The sequence below is a fragment of the Lepidochelys olivacea genome (assembly GCF_965140295.1).
Source record: "Lepidochelys olivacea isolate rLepOli2 genome assembly, chromosome: 10".
In the NCBI taxonomy this organism is placed as follows: Eukaryota; Metazoa; Chordata; order Testudines; family Cheloniidae; genus Lepidochelys; species Lepidochelys olivacea.
Genome location: NC_140420.1, coordinates 3326455 through 3348288, shown reverse-complemented (window position 1 = coordinate 3348288; position 21834 = coordinate 3326455). Strand labels below are relative to the sequence as shown.

Below are 21834 nucleotides of genomic sequence, written 5' to 3'. Positions count from 1 at the left end.
TTCCCTGCCTGACTCTCAGCTGTTGCCTGCTGCTCTTGTCCTTGCTCATTCACCACCAGCCTGGTCTCATCTGATGTCTGGAAAAACTCCCTTGTCCTGTTCTGGAGGCATTATGAAGCCCTCAGCTGAACTGACACCGGGGCCAGTTGGAGGGGAAGGTGAGCAGGGCCGTTGCTCTGAGCCCCAGCTTCTGAGGGCTTCTGAGGGGTGCTGGGCCACTTCGGTTCTTTTTTTCTTTTCTTTCTTTCTTCTTCAAAAATATTTTTTGACCTGGCCAGCAGAATAGACAGGGCTGCTCCAGCGTGACCCAGTGCCCCTTTGCTGGCTAGATCCTCTCCCTCCAGCTCTTTTGGGTTGAGGAAACAGCACCTAGAGTGAGGAGCCAGCAGGTGCATCGCACCCCTTTGCTTTGGGCCTTCAGCAGGAATGCAGAACTAGTGGTGATAACCTGGCTGTGCACCATTGCCCGCTGCTGGACTGAATCTGAACTATGCCACTCTCCTGCCTAGGGCCGGCGGTGGCAAAGGTGGCACGGGCCAATTCCCACAAATCTATCATAAGTCTTCAAATATCTGGACGTTTCTGAAAGCCCCAACTCCAGAAGGCAGGTGACTAGCCAAGAGACCACAGCCTCGCATGCGGGCCATTACGGTCTCCTTGTCCTCCCTGCCTGTCTCCGTCTCTTGTCTTACGCGGAGATTGGAAACGCTTTGGGGCAGGGACCGTCTTTTCGTTCCCTGTCTGACAGCACCTTGCACAGTTGGGACCTGGTGCACGGCTGGGGCTCCGAGGTGCTCAGGGGATGCCGATAATTAGTATTAATAATCGCCCGCGCTGCCATTTAGGAAAGGGGCGTTTCCAGCCCCTTTGGGTGGGGGGAAAAGCTGGAGCATGGACCCCGAAAGGGGCACCCCCCTGAGCAGGGAGGAGCCCTGCCGGGGCCGCGCACTGGGCCTGAGTCTCTCTCTAGCGCCCCCTCTTGGGGACACGTGGGCCAGCAAGGCATATATTCCCTCCGCGACCACAGTGCCCGCTTCTCACCTCCCCCCCCCCGCCCGTTGCCTCCCATGGTCTCGCCCCAGCTCCCTCACGTGGTACCGCCCCGTTGAGGCCTTGACAGGCAATTGCAGTCTGCGCATGCGCCCCCCCCCAGGGACTCGGGGACTGCCTGTGCGCGTGCGCACCGCGCCTCTTGCCCCCTTCCCCGACGAGCGACGCTACTCTGCGCGTGCGCATTCCCTCCTGCGAGTGTGGGGGGGGGCGTCGCTCGCTGTGCGCGTGCGCCGCGGCACGGCTTTCTTTCTCGAGCCTGGTCCTCCTGCCGGGCCTTGCAGGTAACGGGGCGCCCGCCCGGGGTCCACCCCCTCGGCCCCTCCCCACGCTGGGAGCCGCGGGCGCCCCGACGCGCCGGTGATGGGCACGCCGCGGCCGCAGTGCAGGGCAGCCCGCGCCGGGCCAGGGCAGGTGTCCCCAGACTGCGCCCCCGTGCGGCCGGGATGGGGCAGGCAGGGCCGGGGGGACCGGACCGGACCGGACCTCGGACCGGGCTGGGCCTCGGACCGGACGGGGGCGGCCTGGGTCTCACCGCCCCCTCTGCTCCGCCCCCGCACAGGTGTCGGCCATGAACGCGGCGCAGGGCACGGTGGGCAGCGACCCGGTGATCCTGGCGACGGCTGGCTACGACCACACGGTCCGGTTCTGGCAGGCGCACAGCGGCATTTGCACCCGGACCGTCCAGCACCAGGACTCGGTATCCTTCTCCCACGGAGGGCGCCCCCGGCCGGCGGCGCCTTGGCAAGACCCTCCCCGCTTCCCGCAGCAAACCTGCGTGTGTGTCTCCTCCCGCCTCTTCGGAGGGCTCCTCCACCCCTGTGGCGCGGGCTGACCCTGAAATGGTCCCCCGGTCTGGCGGACACGTGACCCAAACCCCAGCCCCGGCTTCGGTCGGTCGTTGGACGCCCTTTAAAGCTGGGAAAGGGAAAGCACCGATGGCCTTTCCGTTTAGTAAATGGCTTCGCTGCCTTCTATCTGTGTGTCTTTCTGGGCGCTCAGCAGGGCGCTGTCTGAAATGCTAAGGGGTGCGGCCATACCAGAGGCGGGCTTTGTGAGAGAGACTTTCTAAAAGCGCAGTCAGATTTGGTGGGGGTCCATCCTCTGCCCACGACCCAGAAATTGCTACAGGGGATGCCAAAATATGATGAGACGGTGGCTTGTCTAACACTGTTATGCTTTAGTGTGGTGGGGAGGGGATTCGGGGGGAACACAGATAATTTTTTTCTTATCGGTTTGCATCCTTGCTTTATGAAAAGGAAAAAAAAAAAATTGTTCGCCCTACAGAATCTAGCCACCGTTCTCACCCTCATGACCAGGCAAAGTCAGTAAGCTAAAACTCCACGGTTCCTAGAATAGTGCAAATGCCTGATGGCATCATGCATTATGTTACTCCCCAGATGAGAAAGTAAGCAAACAAAACCCAACTTCAGTAGAAACAGCGACGGGTAAATAAATAGTGTTTGACAAAGGGCAAAAATGAGGCAGGAAAAGCATGAACATATAACGTCTTGGGAAAAGGGCTTTGCAATCAATGAAGAGTAGCCTCCTGGATCCCACCGCCTATACAAATATATTTAATAAGCAGGAATTGGTCTGTGCCTGTAAGAAAACAGCCCCACTGATGCTCTCCATGTTTGGCCTCCCCTACAAATCTTTCTAACTCCTCAACACTGGGTACACTTTCTGACAGATTTTTGGGGCAAAAAGAAGAGCTAGTTTATTGCTTCTGTATTTGATCTCAACTGTCAACATTAAATGAAAATCCAGAATTTGAAAAGACAACTGTGTCCAAAGTAGAACATAGTGGTCAAGGGTACTGTGCTGTTTTTAAACGGTGGAGCATGTTGAGCTTAGATCGAGTTGCACTAACATCTAACTACGCTATGTCCGAGGAGCTGACTTTTTTATGTCCCACTTTTTAAATAAACATGTTTGAAACAGAGTCAGTGTGAGACTAAAGGTCTAAACAGGAGAATTCTTTTGATTTGAAAATCTCCTGACACATCATAGTGTGTTAAAGTGCCCCTTTTCCAAAATGGATAATCCCTAAAGAAAGGTCTCCTGGTCAGAAAGTCTTTGATAACCGTACTTTTCTAAGGGCAGTGTGAATTTGAGATGACCCTTTTTTTCTGCTTGAGAGCTAATTGTTCTCTTGGTTAACCTTAACCAGTGCTGCTAGCAAGTAAATGCTCTGGAGATCACCCCAGACCGCAGCATGATTGCTGCTGCAGGTGAGTCTTGCTGTTGGGCTTCTCCCCACCTTTTCTTATGCATGCAGAGTTGAAACTGTTCTACAACCTCTGATATGGGTGATCCCCACTACCCTTGTTGTAATTTAGCCCTAGTGCACATGATGCAATTTTAATTTCCAGTTGGCCACCAGCAATAGGCTCAGAATGCCAGTTGTCATTTATTTCATGAGCATATCTCACTATAGTCCCTGTGAGAAGCGCTTCTGCAGTTTTTGAGTTGCAGACTGCTGAGGTGAGTGAAATGGTGAAATTTCCCTTTACCATGTTTTAGTGGCCCCAAAGCAAGGCGGTTGTGGAATAGGGCTTTGGCAGTTTTCTGACAGAAGCCAAACATGCAGAGTGTCTGACTATTAGCGTTCATATTTCTGTCGCCCAGGTTACCAGCACATTCGAATGTATGATCTGAACTCTAATAACCCCAACCCTGTCATTAATTATGATGGCGTCAGTAAGAACATCACTTCCGTTGGATTCCACGAAGATGGTCGTTGGATGTACACGGGAGGAGAAGACTGTATGGCTAGGATATGGGACCTGAGGTAACTGCTGATGCCAGCCCACCTCCCTGTGCTGGGCCACTTGGGACAAAACTCCTAAGAGAGTTGAGGTTTCCATAAATGTCCTTGGGCTTTGAGCTTATGAAATCTCCAAGGCTAAGCAAGGCTGACACTGGTCAGTACTTGGATGGGAGGTCTCCAAGGAAATGCCAGGTGCCACGTGAAGTTGCACTGGGGATTCAGGAGGTAGCAGTCTTTCCCCAGAATCGATATTGAACCAGTAATGATGCCGTGGGGTTCCTGGGGGTGCCTTATTTGGAAGAGATGTAAAACCAAGGTCCTGGCCAGTTTTGATCATTAGAGATTCCAAAGTACCTTTAACAAGAGAGGACTGTTAACCCTAGTGTTCTGGGCTAATTCCAGTTTGAGTAACTGTGACAGTTCTTGGGGTGCCCAGATTGTGAATTACTCTGTTACCTTCTTCCCCAGTGTCAGGGAGTCTTACCTGTGCCTGGGTTGGGATCAGCTCCCTCACACCACCAGCCTTTCAGTGACTTGAGCACTCTCCTCTGGGCTGTCTTGCAAGTTAACCATGAGTGTACCCCAGTCACTGAATTCCTTTGAATTGTTTTCTGTGCTCTCCAGCTCTTGACGCTCGCTACTCAAGAAATCCTAGATCCCCTGCCCCCAAAAAAGCAGTGTGTCCCAGTTTTACTTTAAACCTCTCCTCCTGTAAACTACACAGCACTTACATAAACCTACGTTTGTTTTACTGTAAGAAAGAATACAGATTTTAACTAGAAACAAGAGAGAGTGGTGGAAACAAATGGTTTACAAAAGAAAAGAAAAGCGTAAAGTGTGAGCCTGGGTCTATACTTATGAATAGGTCCCTTTCCTAGCTAATAAAGTAGGCTTTGTCCCCTAAGTATAGTCTGTGGCAGAGCTAGTTGGCTTCACAAAGAACTAAGGTCCAATTTTTCATGACAACATCCCTGTCCCCCAAGATGTCTCTTCAGTGAAAGGATACAGAGGACCTCCCCCTTCTCTGGGTTATACTGATATAGTCTTTTGTTTCTGTTCATAGTCAGGGAAAATCTCGTGTTATAATGTTCCTTTTTTACCTTCCAGAGGGTTTGATTGATTGCAGTTGTCTTTGATGTTTGTCCATTGAAAGGCTTGGTATTGGCAAGGTTAAGCAGTTGAGCCTTGCATTGCATCACCAGCTAAACGGCTGGGTGACAACTCGCTCCTGTCTGAATGTTCCATCCCTGATACCTGTTACCCCAGTGGCTACGTTTTGCTCCAAGTCCATTAAGCATATTTTCAATATTCTTCCTTAAACATTACCTATATATACATCTCACCGCGATTATGACTCTAGACAAGTTATGAGCTTTCGGTAGGTACCTTACATGTTACTATGGATAAATATCCTGTATGACATGTTTGGTGTAATAAGTTGGTTAGGTGAGAGTTGTTTACAAAGAATAGGGGACCTTTTGTCAAAGGGTCTCTGTGTCACAGTAATTACATTCTGTCTCCCTAAAATCCCTTCTGAAGTTTCAGTTGGAAATGGAATTCTTCACATCCTGCAATTGTGTAGTGGTGGTATGTGCTGTCAAACAGCTGCTCTGGGTAAACACCGCTGCAGTGTTAGGTGTAAACAACCCTGAGATCCAGAAGTAAGGTGACTTGTTCAAGGCCACAAGAAATGGAAGATCTTACTGTAAACTCTCATCTCATCTGACTTCCCTTGTTTGTGTTCATTTTGTTGCCAGATCACGTAACCTTCAGTGCCAACGCATTTTCCAAGTGAATGCTCCTATTAATTGTGTCTGCTTGCATCCCAACCAGGTAAACACAGTCTCTTTTGCACTTACCGGACTTATTCTTGATTGAGGAAGGTTTTACAGATGTTCTCGTTAAAAATCTGATGTGCTACATCATTTTATGTTGGCAGTTATTACAGCAAATGCTCTTGTATATGACAATATTTTCTCCTCTGTTTATAATGTTGAGGGCTTCCTGGCTGTGTGAGTCAGGTAATTAGTGTCAGCAAGATCTGAGTTCCCCAACTGTTGTAATTCATGTAATACCTTCCACTCTTTCTGTTGAAGGATAATAGAGTGCTTTACAAACCATGCAGCCTCCCAGCACCTGAGATAGAAACTGTGGCCTGGTCTATACTAGAAAATTAGATTGGTTTAACTATGGCAGTCAGAAGTGTGAAAAATCCACACCCCTGAGTGGCATTAAGCTGACCTAAATCCCTGGGTAGATAGTGCTAGGTTGACAGAAGAATTTTTCCATAGACCTAGCTACCGTTTCTCTGTGAGGTGGAGTACCTCCATGGATGAGAGAATCCCTCCTGTTGGTTCAGAGTAGCAGCTGTGTTAGTCTCTATTCACAAAAAGAAAAGGAGGACTTGTGGCACCTTAGAGATTAACAAATGTATTTGAGCATAAGCTTTCGTGAGCTACAGCCCGCTTCATCGGATGCATTCCCTGTTGGTGTAGGTAACGTCTGCCCTGAAGTGCTGCAGCGGCACAGCTGTGCCATTATAGCATGTTTAGTGTAGGCAAGTCCTGAGGCACAGGAGTAAGGTGATTTGTTGAAGGCTACAAAGCAAATCAAAGGCAGAGACCAGATTAGAACCCACTAGTCTTGATTTTCAACCCCTGCTTTAACTACTAGATGCTGTGGTTGCTACAAAGGGTGGTCAGAGTCAAAGATATTATAATACTTTTGAGCCAGATAATGACCCGGCTCCACGAAGAGTGAATTTGTGCGAGTATGGTAGATGAGTTACTTCTATGATTGTCCAGTGCCTCTCTGAGCACTAGATGGCATTACTGGATAAGCATCATAGTGCGTGATTGTTACGTAAGCAATACTGCCATTTGTTGCTGCACATCCACTTCTTGGTGTAGTGTGCGCAGTGTCTATCTGTTAATTATGATCTCCTGCTGAACTGAGACACAGGCGCCCTGCTCCATGGAAATATTCTTCACTCTCTGTGTTGTGAAAGCAAAACCTCCCTTGTGCAGTAAATAAAAAAAAGCGCTGGGAGCTTTTTCATTGTTTCATTCTTACTCAGATTGCCTATTGGATTCTTTCAAGGACATTGTGGTGGCTGATTTTGAATTTTAATCCTATTTTAAAATTACATATTTCTGCTAGCGGAGGCTTAAAACTTTTGATTTGCACATTAAACATGTTTTAAACTGTAGCTGTTATTGGGCTGATTTCCCCCTAAATTCTTCCTGCAATAAGACGAAAATGTGTGTGGGCTTTTTCTTAAAATTTTGCAGTTCGCTCAGCTGAGACAATGCAAATAGACCATTTGACTTCACTTCTATTTTGATAATCCACGTTAAATTAATTTCATATTTACAAGCTCAATGTTCCAATGTTTGAGTTGCAAACATTGCAATGAAAGGTTTATTTGTCTTGAAAAACAAACCATTGTCATTTTAGAGGGGAAAATCACAAACACTTCCATGGCCTCCTTATGTTTATGCCTCTGTATTCCACATGGAACATAGGGCCTTCATCGCTGTCTTCCTTTGTTGCTGGTCTCCTTCTTCAGTCTTAGCTTCTTCCCATGTCATTTTGATAGCTTTCAGTTCTGCTTCTGTTGTATGTTTTCCTGTTATCCTTGGTCCCTACCTTGTCGCCTCTTGCCCAAGGGCTCCAATCCAATGCCTGTCTTATGTTGTTCAGATATTTCTCCATGGATGTACAAGTAATCTCCATTTTTGTTCTGTATTTTCTTGTTCTATCTGTTTCTGTTTCTGTTTCATCCTTCTCCAGAGTTCTTGGCTTGTAATTTTTTCTGCCCATCTGATATTGAGGATTTATCTAAGGCCACTAACTGTGAAAACTTGGGAGTTTAGATCTTAAGGAGATCTTAAGAAGTCTCCAAGTTTCAGCCCCATATAGTAAGATCAACTTTACAATGATGATGAAATATATAACCATTATATAATATATTATATTATATAATATAATATAATAGTTTGGAGCACAAGGTTTCAGTTTCTCCAGATGGGCTTTAGGTTTACAAAGGCATGTTTGGTTTTTGCTGTTCTAGCTTTAATATCTTCATCTGCTCCACCTTTAATACTTACAATGCTGCCAAGATATGTGAAATATCAGACCTCTTCTGTGTCAGTCCCAGGACGTGTTATTGGTACTGTGTGTTGATTCTTAATGGTTTTAGATTTCTCTCTGTTGATTGTTCAGCTCTATTAATTGTGCATAAGCCTGAAAATGTTTGGCTTTGTAAAAGCTTAATTTTGCAAGAGCTGAATTTTGGATTAGATCAGTGATGACCTTCACCTAATTAATACTGTTCGTACAGTGACAGTGCTTGAAAATGGAAAGTTTTATATTAGTGTCCAATATTGTACACAATTTTTGCATTTGAAAACATGGCTAAGCAGAACACTACAGTGCCGTAAGAAGGACATTAGTTCAAGAGCAAATCAGAGTAAATAGCACAAAGAGAAGGCAATACTTATTCATATAGTGTCATCAACCTGTGTAACTCGCTGCTGTAGGACATCATTGACTCAGGGTCTGCAGCTAGATTGATTGATTTTATGGAGGCCTAAATAATGTAATGTCCTGTTCTTACATTTGGGGCAATCAAATGTCATGGTTAAGGGTGGAAGCTGATCACTGCAGATATCCGGGAGAAATTATTGCACTGCCCCATTGGCTAATTACATCATGGATGGTGGCCATCTTTCTCAGAAGCAATAATTGTTGCTCGCTGTTGGACACATAATAGAGGGGATTAGATTGACCCGTGATCTGATCCAGCAGAACAAATCCTACAGTGACTTGTGACCCTGAGAAAAGCATTTAGGCCCACGGTTTGCAAAGTCTTCACTAATTTTGAGTGCTTCAATTTTCGGTGCCCACTGGACCTCTAGAGTTTGATTTTTTAGAGGTGCTGAAGTGGACTTCAGCTAGAGTTGTAGGCGCTCAGTGCTTCTGAAAACCAGGCTCTCGTTGTCTGTAGGTGGGTGCAGAAAATTAATGGACGCTTGTGAAAATGTAGGCCTTAACCTTTCTGCCTCAGTTTCCCATCTGTATTATGAGGATAATATTTCTCTAGCTTGCAGCGAGGATTAACTAGTTAACGTTTGTACATTGAGATGGAGATCCAAAGGATTGCCGTATTAATGAGTAAGTGAATAGAATAGGAAAGTCTAGACTTCTTAAACAAGAGTGGCAGCTGCATTTGATGCACTTTTCCTCGGGTGTGCCACACACAGATATTTACCCCAGTTGGTGTTTCTGAGCACTATGGAGAATTTGTTTGTTTCTTGCAGGCTGAGCTAATTGTAGGTGATCAGAGTGGTGCCATTCACATCTGGGACCTGAAAACAGACCACAATGAACAACTGATTCCAGAGCCTGAAGTTTCTGTCAATTCAGTTCATATTGACCCAGATGCCAGTTACATGGCAGCTGTCAATAGTTCGGTAGGTACAGCTGGAGAAAGGGAATACGAATTGTCACTGCTGCAGTGACACATTAGAAGTCGGCCTGCCTTTGCACATCAACACTTTGCTGCTGCTGCACGTGTGTCTGATGTGCAAAGTTCGCTGTACCGTGGAGCAGGAGGTGGTGAGTACTTGGGTATAAAGACCAAAAGGGGTGGTGCTCAAATCTCTCCTGATCTTTTGCAGCAATAATGTCTCTCTCTCTTCGTAGGGCAATTGTTATGTTTGGAATTTAACAGGTGGCATTGGAGAGGAGGTAACTCAGCTAATCCCCAAGACCAAAATTCCAGCACACAATCGCTATGCCCTTCAGTGCAAGTTCAGCCCTGATTCCACGTGAGTGACTTGCCAGCTTAGTTATTTACTGGTGGTTCAAACAAAAGTGTCCTTTCAAGTCAGGTGCCAGGGGATTGGCTGTGCCCCCAGCTGTTGACATAATGCTGGCTCCGTAGCAGCATTCCAGCTGCGCAAGAGAGAGAGAGGATCAGGAGGCAGCTCAGGTATCGGTTGGACCACTGTCATTTATTTCCCTGTTTTTGCTTAATGATCTCAGAAGTGCTCTGGGAAGCTTCAACCCTTCTTATGATTGTGAGAACCGGTGCTGCATTGACACCAGAGATCTGATTTACTGACCTCTCTGAGTGAAAGTCTCTCTCTCTCTCTCTACCCCATTTACCTTGCATTAAGGAGGGCAGATTGCGACCATTGTCCTCTAATACTGGGTTGGGGAAACAGCCTGTGAAGACTGCCAGCCGCAGCATGCTGTGTTTCATCAGTTTATTGCCAGTCCAGAACCAGCTTAGTGAGTCATTTAGAAGCATAGCACCAAGTCGTAAACATGTACACGTCTCCCTCCCCTCTTTCCCTTCCAGGCTCTTAGCTACCTGTTCTGCAGACCAGACGTGTAAGATCTGGAGGACTTCAAACTTCTCTCTAATGACGGAGCTAAGCATTAAGAGTAACAACCCTGGAGAAACCTCCCGTGGCTGGATGTGGGACTGCGCATTTTCTGGGGACTCTCAGTATATTGTCACTGGTAAGATATGCATCACTGGCCAGATATCCCAAAAATCCCTTGGAGGGAGGGAGGCCTGTATAGCATCACAGGATTTGTTGACCTCTCTAGCTTGAGGTGCTGCCAATTCACAATGCTTCAAAGACCGCAGACTTCCCCCATTCATGCCAAATGCATCTGGTACAAGGGAAAGGAGGCTCCCTTCCTCTTCCCCCCCCCCCCCCACGTCCCAAAAGCATGTGATCCCCTCATACACTCTTCCACTATACCATATAGTTGACTAATTCTCTTAGCTATTTTTACCTGTTTGTTATTTAAACATAAAACCTATTGCATCTTGTTTTAATCAGACATAAGCCTCATGTTTGCTCTGGTGGTGGTGCTGTGTTGGTCCCAGGACATTAGAGAGACAAGGTGGGTGAGGCAATATCTGTTACTGGACCGACTTCTGTTGGTGAAAGAGACAAGCTTTCTAGCTTATACAGAGCTCCTCTTCAAGTCTGGACCTGACCTCCTTTAGACCTGAAGAAGAGCTCTGTGTAAGCTTGAAAGCATCTCTCTCCCCAACAGAAGTTGGTCCATTAAAGGATACTACCTCCCCCACCTTGTCTCTTTAATATAAGCCCAACGTGTGTTGTGTTTTTCCATGTGGTAAGGAGGTAGCCTGAAATGCGTATGACCATTTTAGTATTTTCAAAGCACTCCCTGTGACTATTCCATGCTGTATGGAGCACTGCAGTACATATCCCCGAGGATGTTTGCAAGAAAAAACAGGCACAAGTGTGAAATTTCCTTATGGTCAATATCTCTTCACTTCCCCTTTCAGCCTCCTCGGATAACTTGGCCAGGCTTTGGTGTGTGGAGACTGGTGAGATCAAGAGGGAATACAGTGGCCACCAGAAAGCAGTCGTCTGCCTCGCTTTCAATGATAGCGTGTTGGGATAACGTGCACGTGTTGGAGAGAAGGGACCTCTGCTCATTCAGTTGTCTTCTCGTGACAAGTATCCTAGTGAGAGTATGTGTAACATACATTTGTAACCAACCCCCCTTTCTGATAGGAGACAGCTGAATCTTCAGCAGAAACAGCCTTCAACCGGAATGAGAACAGCCTTCAGTTTTAAGCAAAGCAAAACTGAAGTAATCTTAAATTGAGAGGGGTCCTGGGTGGCTCAGGTGGGTGGGAGTGGGACACAGCACCTTTCACCTCCACTTTGCCCATTCACATCCAGCTCCGGTAGTTAGCAGCTGGAAGTGGTTCTGTGCAGATGGGTGTTCGGGGCCTGTGTGAAATAAGCTGATGTGCACAGTCCAAACCCTAGTGGATGCACAGCCAAACCCACAAACATCCATCACATTTGGCACTACGTGGTCTCCTTGTTCAATTTCAGCAGCAAGGCAAAGGACGGAATGGGCCCTGGAGACTGAATTCCTCTTACTGCTATAGAGCATCCCTGCAGCTCAGGGTTGAGGCAGGTTGGGAGGGAAGCTGGTCCTGTAATGCCTTTGAGGACAGAGAGAGGCCTTCACTCTCCAGGGCTGTTGGTCAGTCAGCAGCATGACATCTCCCATTACTGTTTCAAAATGAAATGGAAGCAGCTGGAGATTGCCCTTGTGACACTGTATCGTGTTCAAGTCAAAGAGGACCAGTAAACATCATCTGGCAGCTTGTACTTCATTTTTACATCATAGTTGGGGGAGGGAGGCACTGTCTTGAATGGAGACTTCTGCAGTATAGAATAAGCCCTCCTGCTGTTGGGGTTGCATGCAAATTTTCTATTCGTTGTAGCAGTGCTACCCCTGATGGATGTCTGCTCTTAAAGGGTCCTTCCCTCAGATAGGTGGTTTGGAACTTGCCGTGGAGTGACTAGAGCAGGGTTAGAGGAGAGAGTGAGAAGAAATAAAGGAGCTTTGGGTAGGCACTGCTCTGTAAGCGCCTGATCGTTTAATGCACCAAGTACCCTGACTAATGGACTTAGCCTTGGGTGCCCGGTTTTTTGTTAGAATAAAACATTGTGTGTAACGTTTCCTTAGAGTAAAAGGACACTGCCCCTTTTCCTCACCCCAGCACTTCTCCCTGGGAACAGACCGGAACCGTAGTTGAATAGAGTGCCCAGCCCCTTTCAGTTCAGGGAAGGTGGAGACAGTGCAGCTCAAGCGAGCCCCTGCACGGCCTCTGCAGCATGACGGTGCAGCGAAAGCCTTTGGAAGTTCCTCTACGCAGAGGGGAAGAAGCCAGCAGCCTCTCTCGGGCGGAAGCTGGAATGAATCATTTTGAAAAGGTAGCAGAGGAGCAACAACCACTTCCTCATTTTGGAGTCACTTTATTTAAATCAATTGCACAGACCTAGCAGGGGAATTTTAGACAATCAGTTTTAACTGATCAACAAAAAAATTTTTTTCTTTGTTGAACACTAGTACATGCAGCCCCGAGCCTAGCCTGTCCCCTCCCTATGTGATGTAATTACTCTACATGCGTGTCTACAGGTCCCAGCCCAGCCATAGGGTTGTAAATAAAATGTGTATATATATTGCAACATGCTTTTGGAAATAGTCCTGTTTAATTTCATCCCTTCTATCGCTTTCCCAACCTCTCGAATTGCATCATGAAATCAGGGTTGGAGCCTTTCATATGGAAGTTATCTGAATAACCTTAGACATTAGCTTATTTAAGTCAGAGGCTTTTCAGGATTTAAATTCAAGTACAAAGAGAAGTAGCAGGGGGAGTCAGTCCCCTTGAAGCAGGGCTTAATCAGGAAGGTAATAAAAGCAGACAGACAAGCAAATGTTGCTTGGAAAACAGATGTCAATGCATAGGTAAATGAGCCGCTTCTTCCCAGGGCCTGCAAAAAAAATGAGATAAAATGCACAGAAAGAGCTTGGCCTGTTGCAAATCCTTCACATGTAGGAATGCTGCCCCTCTGGAGAATGAAAGATGGGAAACCTGTGCTAAGAGTCTTCCCAGCTCTCTGTCCTTGAAGAGCTCAGTTAAAACAGAACAAGCTCTTCAGTGGATCACTTTCGGAGGGGGGAGAGGAGATGGTGAATATTTAGCTGCCAAAGCCATTGAGGTGGGGCAGTGGCTCCCTGAGATGGTCATTATTGATTTTTATTCCACTCTTCTACCTGGGGCATGTGGAGTGGCTCAAGCCAGGGGAAATAGGATGCAGCCTTTCCTCACTAATTCAATACCAAGCCAGCTTGATGTGGCTGGAAGTTGTTAGCATCTAACAGCCATGCAGTGACTGGTGAAATGAGTCGTTTGATCTTAGGACAGTGCTTTGTCCATGTTACAGAAGCCATCGCTGCTGGCCCCACTGTTAAAAGTCTGAGCAAAGTGGCCAATATCAAATGGTCCTGGAGACTGAGCTCAGCAGAGTTAATGCTCATTATCACGCTAGGATGGGGAAGTTTGCATTAGCACAGCTCCATGTCTGTCTGGGGAGGCAGAGACCACTTCATGTGCCTGGACTGTCAAGCCAGCAGCAGTGATAACCTGCACTCATGTCACTTACAGCATCTCTTGTCTCCACATATGACATATCTGAACCCCCCTTTGCCCATTATTTCTCCAGGTCCATGATCCTCACTTCAGAAGCAATGACTGCTCCCCTCCTTTGAAGGGTAGTTCCTCTAACTTACCATCCCCTTTCCTGACCCAGTAGATGGAAGTCTGCTCACACAGGGTTTGGATAGCTTCCCCCAGGCTTCCGGCATTTGCTTGTCTCCCCGGCAAGATCCCCAGGAACTCTCTGTAGTACTTGGTTTGATTATTCTGAAGCAGCAGCTGATTGATCTGAAAGGAATATCACAGTATGGCTTATCACAGGAAAGAAAGTGTCCCCAAGGGACTTCTTGTCTCTGGTTTCATTTCACAGACTCTCTAAGAGCCATCCCTAACCTAGTGGCAAGAACAGGGACCTCTCTATGGAATCTCCCCTCTCACAGGAACTTTCCTTGTGGCTAGGAAGGACAGGATGAGTGATAGGTGGAACCCTTCTGAGGGGGGTAGGAGGGCTAGTCCTCCTCTCAGGACACTACTTCATGGGAGGGGAGCTTGGATGCAGGTCTCCCATGTTGACTCTGAGGCCTCCTGTGGGAAAAAGTCACTTTAACAGCAAAGACCACATGAGAATGTCCCTTTGCCCTTCCACCCAAGGATCTGCCAGTGCCTCACAGACAATAATTAAGTCTCTTACTATCCCTACTTACAGGTGGGGAACCTGACACACACAGGTGTGAATCTCTCCTTCACCAGAGTATCCAGATAAGACCTTGAGGTCCCACACTGAGTGACTGGCAGAGACAGGACTAAAACCAAGACAGACTTGCTGTTTTCCTGCTGTGACCACCAGAGGTGCTGCCTGTGGGGCTGTCATTCTTTCTTTAGTTTCATTTAACAACCCTGCAGAGGCCTCGAACCCAGAACACTGCTTCCGCTGAAGGGTTCTCTTTCCTGGGTGCATTTTGTTGACATTCTCAGGGGTCTCTCATTCCTCTGTTTATTCTAAATGGTCCTTATCCAGCAAGGGAGTGGGGTGAGGAAAGTAAAGGATGAGTCTGCATTAAGCAGCCCTCATTATCAAGGCAGTAAGGAAATCCAGCACAGCCTGGCCCAGAGCTTGGCATCCCTTTTCTGACATTCAAAAAATAGGGCCCTCTGTCTTCTTGAAATAGAAGCTGGCTTTCCCCTCTATTAAATCCATTAACATTTTGTTCAGAGGGTTGTTATACATCATTACTCAAAACTTATTTCCACTGTTGATTTGCTAACAAAACCACCTTTGTGTCTTCTTCCCCAGAATTATTATTAGCAGGTAACAGAATCTGCCAAGCCAGTACAGTGCGACTGGGGTTTGTTAAAGTCCAGTTATTCACATCCCATGGCACACCACTGTCTTGCCCTTCCATCCCCCTTCTTATGTTTTGTACAAAAAATATTAAATCACTATAAACCCGGTCAGCCATTTCCTCCCAGTGTCATTTGAACTGTTCTGTCACAATCCAACCTGGCTACTGGTGCAAGGCAGAATCGAGTGGCACTATTCTCCGAAGGAAAATAGCTCTCTGCTCTCATCTTAGAAGTACAAATAATACAAAATGAGGAAATACCAAAAAGTTCCTTTACAGCTGGAAGAGCTGGTGGTTCTGTTTAGCTTCACTTGCATCACCTTGGTTCAATGTATAAAAACGTTCACTAGGAAAACAAATCCACCCAGCAACGGGGATTTAACAAGATTCTAGAGAGCCTTTGGGAAGCTGGTGTCCGTTCCTCCCCCAGTGGTTCAGCTTCCCCTGTGCAGAAATCATGTAACTGCTCACCCTGTGCTCAGACAGATTGAAAGATATCTGCACGTTCTCAAGATCCCAATCATCCATCTTCCGCAGGTAACACGCATTTTGATCTGCGAGTTTATAGCAGACATAGCCCTGTGCAAAACATAACACACAACAGCGTATGTTTCATTGACACAGCATGTGTGTATGCAGTGCTTATCTAAGCTAACACTTAATAGAAAGTCTTCCCTTGGTCCTGCATTGTTTTTCAAAGCAGCAGCCAGAGTGGCTGCCTTTCGACAGGAATGAGCATAGCCCTGGAAATGGGGTGGGGGAGATTTATTAGCCGCTGACTGTGGATCAGCGGTGGGAATTTGCAGTGGTATATACAACAGTAGTTCTCTGACTGTGGTCCAAGGAGCAGTTGGAAGCTGCCTGTAGAGAGCTAGCTGGTGACAGTGTGCAAGCTGTTCTCATTTCACCTGCTAAATTGCATTAGAAGAAAGGAAAGTACTAAATGGGCTTTGATACTTTTGCAAGCAAGTAATTCCTGCAGTTGCCATAGGGGTGCCATGTGATCACAGTTGGGAAGGGAGGTGGGACTGGGCAATGATGAACAGGAAAGGAGGTGGGGTCCCTGGAATTGTGAATGGGAATCTGCGTAGGTTGGCATTAGAACTCATGAGTTCCAAAGTCCTGGTCCCCTACTCAGACCGCTTTGTCTCCATCATTCAAGGATCTGTTGCAGAGTCCTTTCCCTGTTGCATGGTCAGCGATGCGGGGAAGATAGGGGATAAAATGGGGTCATTAAAATGACATTGGACAGCTCCCCATCTTGGACAGAGTCTCGCATTTAATGGCTTTCCAGTATAGCACAGCAGCCATCTCCAAAGCCACCTCAGCTCTAGGATTTGTGTAAAAGCAGTTGATGTGCAGGGAGGAACAGCGCATCCCAGAGTCAGTGCTCTAAACGGTATGTATTCCTGCCTCAGGCTGCCTGGACGAAGGGCCAACACGTGCCTCCCTGAAGCTTCTGAAAAGGATCATTAGAAAAAACCAGCTGATCACTACCACCCCCTTATCTGCACCTAGCTCTCAAACCAACGACGATCAGGCACGAATTAGTTGAAACTTTTCTCCGAGACATTTACTCTTATAATTGCAAAGTCACCCATTTCACTCAAAGAGATGGTAACACCAAGCAAAGCCCTCCTGCTCTGTTGCACTCACATTCTTGCTGTCGAACAAGACCACCGTTGTGTGGTTACTTGGCGAAGTTACATGATAAGTAACAGTATTCTTGGACTTGTCAACAAAGGCCGACTGATTCGTCTGGGAGCCCTGGTGATTCTGAAACGTTAGCCGCACAATCTGCAAAACAGGCTGAGCACACACACACACAATGAGAGCAGAGGCTGCGCTCCCAGCCCCAAGGAGTGACGGGTTGGGATTGTGGTTACAGAGCCTGTGGGGGGGGGGCGGTCAGCCGGCCCAAGGGAGGCACCTTTTCCTCTCTAATCATTCTCAGCCCCTTGGCTTCAGGGAACGTGCATGTGCTTTTCACTCGTTACGAGAATAATCTCCCAGGACCTTCGCTTCCGCACGTTCTTAGTCTGAGCTATTTAACAATGAACAGAGCCAAATGCAGACTCTGTCAGAGCAAGCAGATTCCAGAGGGCAGATTCAAACCGAGGGCATGTGAGCAGGAGCACGTGCTGGGCGCTATCTGGGGTGGGCGAGAGCTGGTCTCCGGCAGGGGCCCCCAACCATGCAGCTGGAGGCAAACATGGAGCCAGCGTGGGAGTGCTGAGCAGAGGCCAGGCCAGCTCCATGACAGCCAATGCAGGGGATAGTTACAGCAGGGCTGCTCCCGGCACCCATGCAGACATTCGCCCTAATAGAGGGCAGCGTATTCGCTGGCAGAGAGGAAGCGCTGGATCCCAGCGAGGCTCCCAAGGAGCTCCGTCAAATGGAGGATGCCGAAGGGAGGAGCTTCACTGCTCACCTGTTCCCCGCCAGCACTGCTCGCTGTGTGGGGGCACCGACCCTCTACGGCTACCCTAGTGGCAGGAGGTTATAATCACACACGTAATCTGTTTGCTTAGAAGAGAACAGCACCTGCCTTTACTAACAAACGGGATATTCAGACTCCTTTGATTTAGCCATCCCCTGCAGATGAGTTCTCCCCAAGATGTAAATAGCCCACCAGGCTGCGTGCATCATTCCTTGAAACACCCTCCTCCCCCCCACTTGGGCACTACTGTGATACTGTGGCTTCTCAAATGCATTTATTGAGGGCTGCTGTTGGCAGGTCACCTTAAAAGGGACAATGGGGCAGATTAATCCCTGATCTCATCTTACTGACTGCAGCAGAGTTACATGAGGGGCAAGGGCAGAGTAGGCAAACCAGGGCCCTCGGAACAAGGACATGCTTCAGCCCCCCACCTCCTCCCAGAGAAGCAGGGGCCATGGCACGGGACCCTTTTTTCCTTCCCAGGAGTAACAACAAGAGCGCTGCTCTCTCCCACAGTGGGGCAGCAGGCACTCCCTATTACTTAAACCCTTTAGCTGGGGTGCATTTGCTTGGGTGGGTGGGGCTGTTGCTCTCCTCCTGTCACACAAGGACACCTTAGCTGGGAAGGCCTCCAGAGCAAAAGGTCTTGGAGTTAACACCTCCATGAGCTAAGTGGTGTAGTTCATACCTCAGAGTTATTGTTTCAGGCTCTCTGCAGACTCAAGCACGGACGACTTGGGACAGTCATGCTTGGATCATGTTTTCAACACTTATTAGTAAGCATAAAGGGCTTGAAATGTACTTTAAAAAAAAACCAAAGAAAGAAAAGAACAAAAAGAAAACAGATTCTGATGTAGTCACATGAATCCAAAAGATGGGCTCTTGGCACAGGCCTATGGCACCAGTTCCTTATTCTGGTCCTGACCAGGGGGAATTGGCCACGCTTGTTTTTATTTGATTTCTTAACTAGGAGCAAACATCAATATTTTTCTTTTTTTACCCTTGACCATTTGGCTGTCAGATTCTTGACAAGAAAGAAAAATTGTATTCCCCTCCATCCAGACTCTCCCTGGGATTACAGAGAGTGATGTTGTTATTGCTGAGAGGCAGCATTTATTATGAGAGATTAAAATACCAGGAACAGTTAAGAAAAATTGGATGTCTGCTCTCAGCAAGGTAAAAGGCATCCTTTGGACAAAATTCTGACCCATGTAATCCTACTGACTCCAAGGGTAATTGAGGGCAGAATTTGACAACATGAGGTCAAGCAACTGGCAAAACTTTCTGGATATTTATAAGTAGCTGTGTATTTGTTGTATTTGATCTACTGTAAAAAGAGGAAGGAAAAAAATTTGTGGAAGGTTTCCTCTGTGCTCCCCCTTCCCCTGCCCGCAAGATCAATTTCAAGATATTCCAATAGGAAATTGAACTATGTATATGGAACCATAAATGAATTAATTCCTTACCTTGGTAGTCCTACGGGTAAAGCTGAAAATTACCACCACACTGATGCCAACAATGGCGAAAAACAAGATTACAGACAAGATGACCCAAAGTATTCTGGAAGGAGTTTTGGATTCTGCCAGAGGTCTTCTCTCCTAGGAGCCAAGACACAGATCAATAAATAAGAAAGCAAATGGAGTTAAACATTTATTCGTTTAAATTGCAGAAGTAAATTATTGCTCATGAAAGGTGCTGGATGGGCAGCCCTGTGGATTAAAGGCAAAGTGTAAGGGCTTGTCTATATGGGAGAAACTGGCCAGCAGAACTTCCAAAGCAGAGTAATGATACTGGAACAGAGTCACTTTTATTCTGGAATAGAGCGTGTCTACATGAGACATTATACAAACATAGCCATAGTGGTATAATCATACCTCTATAGTTCTGTCAGTAATTTCCCCATGTAGATAGGAAGCCCTTAAAATGTTTGTACAGTTACTTGAACCAACCAGGCTTCCTGGGTGGAAAAGCTGCTACCTTACTTTTTACCATGGGGAAGATTTAGAAGAAAGATATTTTAGTATTAAATGCCATTATCTTGTTTTGAAATAGAAAAAAAAATCTTTTTTTAAAATTCCCTGTACAATGCAACGATGGTCCATTGCCCCTCTTTTACAAAAGATAATTGCTTATATCTTATTTTCCTGTGACAGTTTTTACTTAAAGCAAAAAAACTTAAAGTCAGATGGGTTTCAGAGTAGCAGCCGTGTTAGTCTGTATTCGCAAAAAGAAAAGGAGGACTTGTGGCACCTTAGAGACTAAGTCAGATGGGTATTTGTAATGTTTTCACAGTACGTTTTGATACACAGAGCATTTTCATTACTACATGGAAAAGGTTCAGTTTCACTTTTATGTTTGTGTTTGAAACATTTTTATAGTAATTTCATAACAGATTGTAAACAAAGCATGTTACACCAAGAAAATACAATAGCAAAATGCAGATTTAACAACAAAATAACCTGTTTCTCGGGCTCTGAAGCACAGGGATAAATCAAATAATTTCAGGCAAGTAGATGTTAGAATCAAATAGTAAATGAACTTCTAAAAGTTCATCAAGTTGTTAGAATTTATATTTTTAAACACATACTTTACAGTTGTTGATCTACTGTATATTCTAGAAAAATGCATTAAATATTAAATCACCCACTGGATGTAACAGATAAAAAATTAAAGATACTTACATTCAAAAGCCTGTTTGTTTGAATATAAATTTGCACAAGACTTATTGATATGAGATTTTCAATTGCAAGTGAAATTCCCCTGGATTGCAGGGGCAGATTTACACAGACACATGGACAAGGGAACCCTTGTATAATGAAGGTCTAATGAAGTCCTATCTTTCACAGAGCTCTTTCCTCTGTAACTCTGCAAATTCCCATTGACTTGCAATATGCACTTTATGATGGATTGGTATCACTTCCATTTGATTTCACTACAAACATGTCCCTGGATGCTAGTTCATCTTACGTGTATTCCATGCTACGTACATAGGGGCATCTGCAACATATCAGCAGATGATATGATTCCAACAGGTTTACAGGAGCGAAGATTTTAGTCCAACTAGTTGAGTCAGTGATAGGCACTTTGGAAATGCTGAGCCCTCACAAATATCACGTCAATCTGTGTGAGTTGCAGGGGCTCAGCACCTTGGAAAGTCTGGTAACTCCCATTCCAACAACCTGTGAAAATACAGAACTAAGGGCTTGGTGGAGGCAGCTGGTACTGGGGTCCTTGGTCGGGGTGCTGCAGGCTGTGCCCCGACAGAAGGGATACTTACTGCAGGGGTGGCGTTGGCAGCGCTGCTCCTTTCTTCCTCCATCCTCCCAATCTAGCGGCAGCCCTTGCTCCTGCGTCTCCTGCTAACGTACAGCTTGTGCATGATCAGAACCCTCTGAATGCAGCTGGAAATGAAGGATGTGTCCATCACAGCCAAATAAAGTCCCTACCCCAGCCTCTCAGCTCAGAGAAACCCACGTGGAGGCTGAAACTTTAGATCTAGGACATGGGGGCAAAACAGATACTGTGGAGAGATACTGTCACTGGTGTAAAGATGCTCTTCCTGCCTCCCCTTGTGAGTCAGCTGAAGGTATTCAGTTGGAACACAATCACGGGCTTTGTGCAGGGCCTTCTGTGTTATCCAGCCACACTTATGGCAGATGCCAAGTCTCATTTATTAGGAAAAATTGAAAATGAATAGGGGAGAGCAGCCGTTTGCCCTTGTTATCTAATTACTTTTACATTTCAAAGTGAATGTAATGCTGGTCAGATAGCTCTGGGAGGCTGAAGTCAAACTGTTTTATCTCTAGGACCGATCAGAGTGAATTGATTTAAATAAAAGCTATTTTAATCATCAGTTTTAATCATGTTTTGCGTTCGTATTTTTTAGTTATTTTCCTTAGGAAAGGTTGATTCCCATTGGTTGGTAATCCTTGAAACAAGTTGATCTGCAACTAAATATAGCCTTTACACTAAACTGGTGCTTCTTTTTGTTAACTAGGAGAATACAATAGATCTAAGATATTATAAACTTAATGTACATTTATTCAGATTCTTAATTTTAACGTTTAAGAAGTTAGATTATGAATTCCTTTCTTTCTCGTGGTTTGTATGAATATTCAAATTCAATTTAAAATGGACAAAACAGCATTTTTAAAAAAAAAATTAATAAAACTACTTTAAGTGTGCCGGATACATAAGAAAAATGTTTATCAAA

At 46.1% G+C, this 21834-nt stretch overlaps 3 protein-coding genes across 3 annotated transcripts in view; 1 reads left to right on the top strand and 2 right to left on the bottom strand.

Annotated features, from left to right (window-relative positions):
* LOC311527231 (hexosaminidase D-like) overlaps positions 1-2143 on the bottom strand; it is a 37272-nt gene extending 35129 nt beyond the window's left edge. The window contains exon 1 of the mRNA XM_084640962.1: positions 1825-2143. The gene's annotated coding sequence lies outside the window, so the exon portion shown is untranslated. The remainder of the gene's footprint in view (positions 1-1824) is intronic.
* MLST8 (MTOR associated protein, LST8 homolog) lies at positions 1234-12871 on the top strand. The gene is made up of 9 exons (XM_084640965.1): positions 1234-1334; positions 1613-1750; positions 3233-3284; positions 3682-3844; positions 5581-5656; positions 9145-9297; positions 9530-9654; positions 10191-10354; positions 11160-12871. The coding sequence occupies exons 2-9, from the start codon at positions 1622-1624 to the stop codon at positions 11276-11278; spliced, it is 981 nt and encodes a 326-aa protein (XP_084497091.1). The 5' UTR covers positions 1234-1334; positions 1613-1621; the 3' UTR covers positions 11279-12871.
* Positions 12642-21009, bottom strand: BRICD5 (BRICHOS domain containing 5). Its single transcript, XM_084640966.1, has 6 exons — positions 20899-21009; positions 19088-19219; positions 16838-16990; positions 15653-15760; positions 13973-14126; positions 12642-13173 (listed from the first exon to the last, which is right to left on the bottom strand). The coding sequence occupies exons 1-6, from the start codon at positions 20938-20940 to the stop codon at positions 13079-13081; spliced, it is 684 nt and encodes a 227-aa protein (XP_084497092.1). The 5' UTR covers positions 20941-21009; the 3' UTR covers positions 12642-13078.
* Between the last annotated feature and the right edge of the window lie 825 nt (positions 21010-21834).